Source organism: Rhinichthys klamathensis, unplaced genomic scaffold, assembly GCF_029890125.1.
Source record: "Rhinichthys klamathensis goyatoka isolate OS25496 unplaced genomic scaffold, OSU_Roscu_1.1 h1tg000487l_1, whole genome shotgun sequence".
In the NCBI taxonomy this organism is placed as follows: Eukaryota; Metazoa; Chordata; class Actinopteri; order Cypriniformes; family Leuciscidae; genus Rhinichthys; species Rhinichthys klamathensis.
Genome location: NW_026606974.1, coordinates 37041 through 44927, shown reverse-complemented (window position 1 = coordinate 44927; position 7887 = coordinate 37041). Strand labels below are relative to the sequence as shown.

General features: G+C 36.1%; 1 protein-coding gene across 1 annotated transcript; it reads right to left on the bottom strand.

Annotated features, from left to right (window-relative positions):
• Window positions 1–4608: 4608 nt before the first annotated feature.
• LOC130072381 (uncharacterized) lies at window positions 4609–7670 on the bottom strand. The gene is made up of 5 exons (XM_056237464.1): window positions 7416–7670; window positions 6998–7131; window positions 5923–6142; window positions 4949–5127; window positions 4609–4708 (listed from the first exon to the last, which is right to left on the bottom strand). The coding sequence occupies exons 1-5, from the start codon at window positions 7438–7440 to the stop codon at window positions 4664–4666; spliced, it is 603 nt and encodes a 200-aa protein (XP_056093439.1). The 5' UTR covers window positions 7441–7670; the 3' UTR covers window positions 4609–4663.
• Window positions 7671–7887: the final 217 nt, after the last annotated feature.

Below are 7887 nucleotides of genomic sequence, written 5' to 3'. Positions count from 1 at the left end.
TGATTATTCTTTTCAACACTGATTTTAGTTTATCCGCAATCAGGAAACTATATCGCTCAGCAGTCCTTCTCCGAAAGCCGCACGACACACTCCCGTCAGTTCCAATAACCAATTCAGAGGTAATTTGACTAAATATCTAGGATCTGCCGTATTCACACGTGCAATCAAATATATATATACAAGTCCCCTTGAATGCCTCCTCTAGAAATTAAATCAATGTGTTACTTTAGTAGGGACGATTGACCACCATGAAAGGAAACAGTTCATCAACTCAACTTCTCTTAAAATGGCTTCAGGTCAAGCCCGTGGTCTGTAAACCACGCACGTTTATCCAAAGTAATCACTAACTTAAAACAGTGTTTATGGACACACCCAAACTAAACCAGCGTTTGCTGATTCTAGTCGGAAATAACTTGTCCCCTCGTTCAAGTACACGTAAAATGGTATCGGATATTAGCCGTCGCTAAACTGACGCGAAAGATGTGGAAATATACGAATCCAATATGGAAAAAACAGTCTTTCAGAGTCACTCAGAATAAAATCAAACGTTTACAATTTATTGATCAGTAATTGAAGCAATAATTCAAAATCCAATTCAAAAGGATAAAATCGTCAGTTAAACATTTCATCACAATGTTTTCGAAATTACAGAATTTGTAGAAATTATTACCTGTCAATAGAGTTACACACAGTGATTGTGCGGGCAGTCACACAGACTCCCCGAACTTTTCTGCTCTTTTTCCTTATATACCCAGATAATTCAATTGTTACCAAATGGTGATGTCTGTCATTATAATTAGATTTTGGTTGTCTATTCAGGGGCTCACACTGTGAGGTCTGCCTGATTTTACATACAGGAGGTAGTTTGAATGAGGCTATTATGGGACACATCACTTTTCTCACATTTCATAACTTCTTTTAGCTTTTCATCATAGTTGGGAGAATGAGACCATTTTACCAGGCGCATTTTCCTGTTACATATGCTAGAGGGAGTTACATATTCAAGAGATAGTTTAAGTGTTAATTCCCAGGAGGGCCTTTTGTCACATTGAGGGGTCGACCAGACATACTGGCACCACTGCACGACTTTCTGGGGTAGCATTTAATTGCTGGTGTGTTCACACTACACGATGCATCAGCGACAGGGGTTTTCACACTGCATGACTTTACAAAAGAAAGAATCGCCGACAACTTCTGTCTGGTCCGCAAACTACGTTTCACAACCAAACACACACGAGAAGAGTGATAAGGAAATAACGCAAGATCGCGCGTGCGTGAGACCGGAGTTCTCACCCGACACTGAAATTGTTATTAAAAATGATGGCCTGAAAGAAGATTGCGATCCAAATTGTGCTGATTTGCAGCGAAAAGGAGAAATAAAACAGATTATGCAGGAGGAAATGGTTGGGGAGATGTGGGGAGCAAGGATTGTGTGTTCTGCAAAGAGAGTTGGGGGTAAATAAATCATTTTTCAATGTGCTGCAGGTCAAGCAAATGTTTGTGCTTTGTTTCTGTTTGATATAATTGTAATCTATTAAAGTAGGCTACTGATATTCTAGTCTATAACTCCTCCCCGAACATCCCGCTGTCCTGTTTCTTGCTCTCTCATTGGCTGTATAGGTCATCGCTGATGTAGTTTTCAGTCGGAACACATTCACACAGCAGGATTGTGAATCGCCGACAGGTCCAGATATTTAGCATGCCAAATATCTCACGGGCGTCGGCGACTCGTCTGCGATTCTCTCAGATCGCGTCTTTGCTCATTCACACTGCGTGATTGTCACTCGCGTGAACGAGCACCGATTTGCCTGTGATTTCGGGCATTTGTCGGCGATTTCTCAAAACCTGTCGGCGAGCCAAAATCGGGGCTAAAATCGTGCAGTCTGAACTCGGCATTATATGCCTCTTTAAAAATTCTTGCTTTAGACTTCTAATTCGTGACCGGTGTTTTGTTTTTCTCTATCCTCTGTGATTCCACGTTCGTCAATGAGTCATGCGTCGGGTCAGAGGTCACTCTTCAGCCGGAACTACTTGCGTACAGCTGTTACCGTAAGCCTGTATATATAGTTTATATTATAGTTTATAAAGTTATGCATATGGATATTTTTCTTACAAAAACGCATCTCTTCACTTCAGAAGGCCTTGATTAACCCCGTAGAGCCGTATGGATAACTTTTATGATAGATGGATGCACTTTTTGGGCTTCAAGATCTAAGCCTTGATCTACATTCACTCCCATTATAAAGCTTGGAAGAGCCTGGATATTTTATTAATATAACTATGATTGTGTTTGGCTGAAATAAGAAAGTCATACACCTAGGATGGCTTTAGGTTGAGTAAATTATGGGATAATTTTCTTTTTTTTTGGTGAGCTAACCCTTTAACCCAAAACATTAGCTGTGTCCCAATAGAGTGCATATAGTGGGAAACAACTTGATTGTGAAAAAAAAACATACCTGAATAAAGCCAAAACGAATGTGGGTTTGCTAAAAAGGATAACTGAATAGAGTTATGGTTATTAGTTAAATTACCTAATAATAGCCACCAAGATGAGTGATGTTACAGGAAAAGGAAAGCTGTTTCAGATGAAGTTGTTCCAGAGCTACTGTGTAAAGATTACAAAGAATTTTTTTTCCCCCTTTGGAGTAACGTCCACCATTAAATCGTTCACAATAAAGACAGCAACGCACATTAATAAAGTCCATTTTAATTTGTCCACAAATCAGTTAACACAAGAGGGAGCTATAGCTATAGAGTAATTTCACAATCATGTCATTAATCGAATGAATTTAAGGCATTGAATTAGCTGCCATCTATACTGGCCAACTGAACTCTCTTGCTGCTGAAAATATTGTCGTTGTAGATTTTGTTGAGTATGACATTTACAAGATCTGGTGCAAAACACAGAAGCCTAAACATAAATAAAAGCAAATGCTGTCAGTAGAGCTTGTACTGAACCTGGAATATTCCTTTAAAAAGATAGTGATCTGCAGATGGGATTGGTCTCTGAGAGATATGGCAGTTAATCCTTGTTTCTGATATAGATATGACCTGGGGGAAGAAATTGAGCAGGTGGATTTAGGTGGATTGGTCCTAGGTTTTAATGCCATCAGAAGTGGCCTCAATTGAGAAGGAAGATACTGAAACAGAAAGTTTTCAGGTGTGATTTTTTTTCTCTCTTCTGGAACAGTAGGCTATAGATTTGTGAGGGAGGGGTGCTGGCAGCGGCTTATCTTCTCAGCACATCACATAAAGCGTCTGCTTGGTGTGCAGTGATATCAAGCTGGAAAAGACAAACTGATTCAATTATAGCCAAGAGGTGTACCAGAGGTGCTTTTGCCACGCCAAAAAAAAAAAAAAAAACTTCAGTAAATGACCACGCACAACAACACTCGCTTAATCTAGGTCATTAACCCTATTACTGATCCATTTAAAGCAGTAATACAGATACAAATTGTATTAATATAATTTGTTTAAATACCGTAAGAAGCAGTATTGTAAGTTTTCGTAAATTAAAATAGAATGACTAAAACTGAAATAAAAATAAATCTAAATATATATATATATGTATGTATATAATATTTGTCAAAATATTATATTAAAAAACTATAAAAATGACTAAACCATAACACAATTACTAAAATTTTAACTAAAATGAAATTGAAAACAATATATAAAAATAAGAGCTAATTCAAAATATTAATAAATACTATAATAGTGTATACATAATACTAAAATAACACTGGTATAAATCCAGAATGAAGAGGTTTTTATTTTTTTATTTACAGTGTATTAAATGTGGATAAAATGAAATTGATGTGAAAACCCTTTTCACTCTGCATATTTCAAAGGTAAACAATGAGTCCGCACACCAGAAGATGCTCCTAAGCGAGTTTTAATAGTTGCTCACCTCGTGTAACGTTTCGGGCCCAGCCCTTCATCAGACAATTGTCTGATGAAGGGCTGGGCCCGAAACGTTACACGAGGTGAGCAACTATTAAAACTCGCTTAGGAGCATCTTCTGGTGTGCGGACTCATTGTTTACCTTTGCAAATATCTGTCCGTCCAGCACCCAGTTTTATTACTTTGGATGTGCGTGCTGCACTTTTTTGAACTCTGCATATTTCACCCAGAAATGATTTAAAAATGTACAAGTTCTTCCATTATTTACTCACCCTTCCTTTTCATTCCAAATAAATAATTCTTATTTGTATTAATTATGTGATTAAAGAGTGAATAATGACTTAAATATCAGTCTGGCCATCACATAAGCTGTCATATGAGGATTCAGAAGTCTTGGAATATACTGTAATATTGACCACTATGGTGCTTTTGCTTTTTGGAGTGAGATAGAACTCTGTTCTTTTATACGGGTTTGGAACAATAAATGGTTGAGTAAATCTTTTTTTTATTTATGGAAATAAATATAACAAATACAAAGCACAGATCAGTTAGAGCAACAATACGGTTTCATCATGTCTGTCTCATTAAATGTATTATTCACAGGCATATTCAAATTATTAAAATAATAAATGACTAAAACATCAAATGGTCTATCCACAGGTTTGCAGAATGTAAGGAAATATTTTATATATTATAGGCTATATATTTATATAGACGATATGGAAACAAACATAGAAGGTGATGAAAAACAATGGTTGATCTAGGTCTGTCTTCTTCTTCTAAGTTGTCTGAACTCAACGAGAACCTGAAAATAGAAACATCTAATTATCTTTATAGCTTAGTTTACACATTAACAGCAAAAGGATTCCAAAGTCAATTTTTTCTATAATTTAGGACATTGGTTCAGCAGCACAATACTGTTAGAACCTTAGTGATCTGTCTGTTTGGATACATCTACTGCAGTGCTGAATTACTTCATTACTTCTAATAATTAAAATAATGCCAAAAGAGATGAGGTAAATTAGCTATTTTTATAAATACTTACCCATATGCACACAGCACTGAGGACAAGTTTACTCACAGCTAGTCCTACACAACCCCAGAAGACAAAGAGCTCTGAATCATCCACATGAGTCACTGGGATGCTGATGTTTGCCCATGACCCATTAATAAACTTAGTGGTGGAGTAATCAACGATAATGGGTGAAGGTGTTGACACACAATCTGAGGAGACAAATAGATTAGGGTGACCAACAGTCCTGTTTTCACATCCTGTCCTGGGACTCCTGGCCGTCCTGGCTGTTTTTTATAAAGTGATGAAAATGTCCTGGTTTTCAAAAAACTGCTGGGGAAGATCAGCTCTACAGCAAAATATAGATGGGCAAACAAGGAGGATGAGGAAGAAAAACAGGATAAAGAGGAAGAAAACTAAAGATTTTTTTTGTTAGTTCGTTTTTGTAAGTTTGTGAGAGCTATTTTTGTTCAATTTCGAGGTATTTCTTTTAGTTATTTATTATTTATATATTTATTTTTCTAATACAGAAGAGACATTATTTCTATCATTATTTCATTCATTATTTTTGAAACCTGTCATAATAAAACATGTTGAGTAACCTCTGAGAAGCCTATCTGAATTTGTGTCTTGTAATATAACAATTTTCTATCCATACAGAGGCGGCATAGCCTACTTTAAATGTATTGAAATTAATAAGGCATCTTTGAGTAAACTTCGAGTATCATTTGAGTATCTGTTTCCCGGGCCGAGTGTCCTGGTTTTTGGTAATCAAAATATGGTCACCCTAAAATAGATCTATTTTATCTCAGCAGGAATTATCTTCAACAAATGAAATAATGCACAAAAAATTACTGAAAGAACAACAAAGTAAAAAAATATTGTTTGTCTACATTTAAACTGAAAAGCCACAATTATTTAGATAAACTTGCCAAAAATGTATGTTTTGTGTATATACACCATTTTACAACCACAATCATTTTCACTGTTTATTAATATTGAAATACCTGAGATATTCAGTCTAAACGACTTTTGACAGTTCTTTCCTCCAGCCTTGGCTCTAATTAAACACTTGTAGATCCCGGAATCTGAAGGAGCAACTTTCCTCAAGACCAAAGATGCGTTTTTATCCAGTGACACAGAATCATTGTGCTTATCTGTTTGGATGACATTTTCTGACTTTTTGAGGATTGTCATTGTAGATTTGTCACTGCTGTTATTGTAGAACTTTTAAAAAGAGAGAAAAAGAACATAGTGAGTCCATAGCTCTGCTCTTTATTAGAATAGATTGTATGTGATGAATACTAGTTAGTATGTAAAGAACATAGTTGTGGTACCGCAATACATGTTATTGTCTGAAGAAATTGAAAACACACTGTAAAAAAAAGTTGTTGCCTTAAATTTTTAAGTAGGCAACAATCAACTTGGATTTTTAAGTCATTTCAACTAAAAAAATAGTTGAATGAATCTTTTATAACAAAAAAAATAAAGTTAAAATTGTTTAACTTATTTTGATAAGTTAAAACGATGCAAAACATGTTGTCAACTTATTGATCATATAGGCTTTTTTTCTTTTACAGTGCACACTAATTATTTTTAGGCCTAGGGCCCTATATGTAGGCCACAATTTTTTTCCCACATCTTTCACTTGTCTGCATGCACAGGTAAAATTACAAGTACAATTAAGAGGAATGTGTGTAAAGGAAATGTGTGTCAGCATGTTTCCTGCTTAAAGCCACAGACATTAAAGGCCGTTCGAAATTTTCCGTTGGTTTTCTATATGTAAATGCAAGATAAGACGTTTCTCATGCGTTTTACAGACACATGAAGATTTGTTGAATAACATTTAATTAGAAAAGCTTATTTTAATTAGTTTTTCATCACATTGTTCCGCGGCTCATAGGCCTATGTCATGTGTGAGCAAAATTAGACAATACACAAGGTTAACTATAAAACCAATTAGGCCTAGCGTTTTGTTTCATGCAGTCAGACAAGTAAACATGCGAGGTGTTCATCAAATCAGATAAGGACGTTTGAGAAAGTATGCTGTGGTAAATTACATGATATATGGACATGACTCACCTTGTACCACGTAACAGAGGTGTAGTTCTTACAGTTTTGAAGGGCACAAGGCAAAATTATATCAACTCTGCAATCTGCTGTGACGAAGGTGAGTTCATCGTTGCCGAGTCCGACTACTATACTAAGGCTCAACGCTAGAACAGACATTACAGATAAAAAACACTGGGGGGGGGGATCAAGAGCACAAAGAGCCTGACGTAGCTAAACTTTACTTGCTTGGTTTTTGTCAAAGCCTATAGATAGGCTAGCCTAATACACACTTGTTACATGCTGGAGTTATTGCGTAAAATGATTGTTGCCATTTACTGCTTTTAGCTTGGAACAAATATTAGAATTTTAAGGGCCTTTAAAAATGAACTAAAAGCTGTGAGTAAAATAACGAGTAGCCTAGGCTAATAGAAAGCGATATCTTACTCACCCAACACTATCAAGCGAATCATCATCTTATGGTGAAATGCGTGATGCTCGCGGTTCCTCTGAAGTTGCCTCCTGCTTCCCACAGTTCTTAAGAATCACTTTTTCTGAATAACTCCGACAAAAATGGTGTGGGTTTCACAATGCTGTCTTGCCGTTTTGTCAAGATCAGGATCATCTTAACAGCTTTGTTTTATTGCAAAGTATGTAACTCAAATCATTAAAATACACTTGTGCATTGTTTTAACATCAGATTTAAAACAAAAAAGTAGGCTAGTATTAAAGCTGAACATTTCCCCCCTTAGGAATATATTATGCTACTGTACAGTAACGGTAAACAAAGGTGAACAATATTTTGTAGTTGTGTAAACGGCGATTTTCAAGGAATTCAGATTTACAGAATTATGAAATCAAATGGTTTACTCGTCTTCCTAAAGCAACACTGTCCTTCAGCGACACCAGTCGGTAAAGTAAGT

Bases quoted from the DNA above. Each gene is read 5' to 3' on its own strand.
- LOC130072381 (XM_056237464.1), bottom strand. From the start codon at position 7,440: ATGATGATTCGCTTGATAGTGTTGG. The intron at 6,143-6,997 runs GTGAGTCATGTC...TCTTTTTAAAAG, and splicing joins CCTCTGTTACGTGGTACAAG to TTCTACAATAACAGCAGTGA. The intron at 5,128-5,922 runs GTATTTCAATAT...TTGTCTCCTCAG, and splicing joins GTTTAGACTGAATATCTCAG to ATTGTGTGTCAACACCTTCA.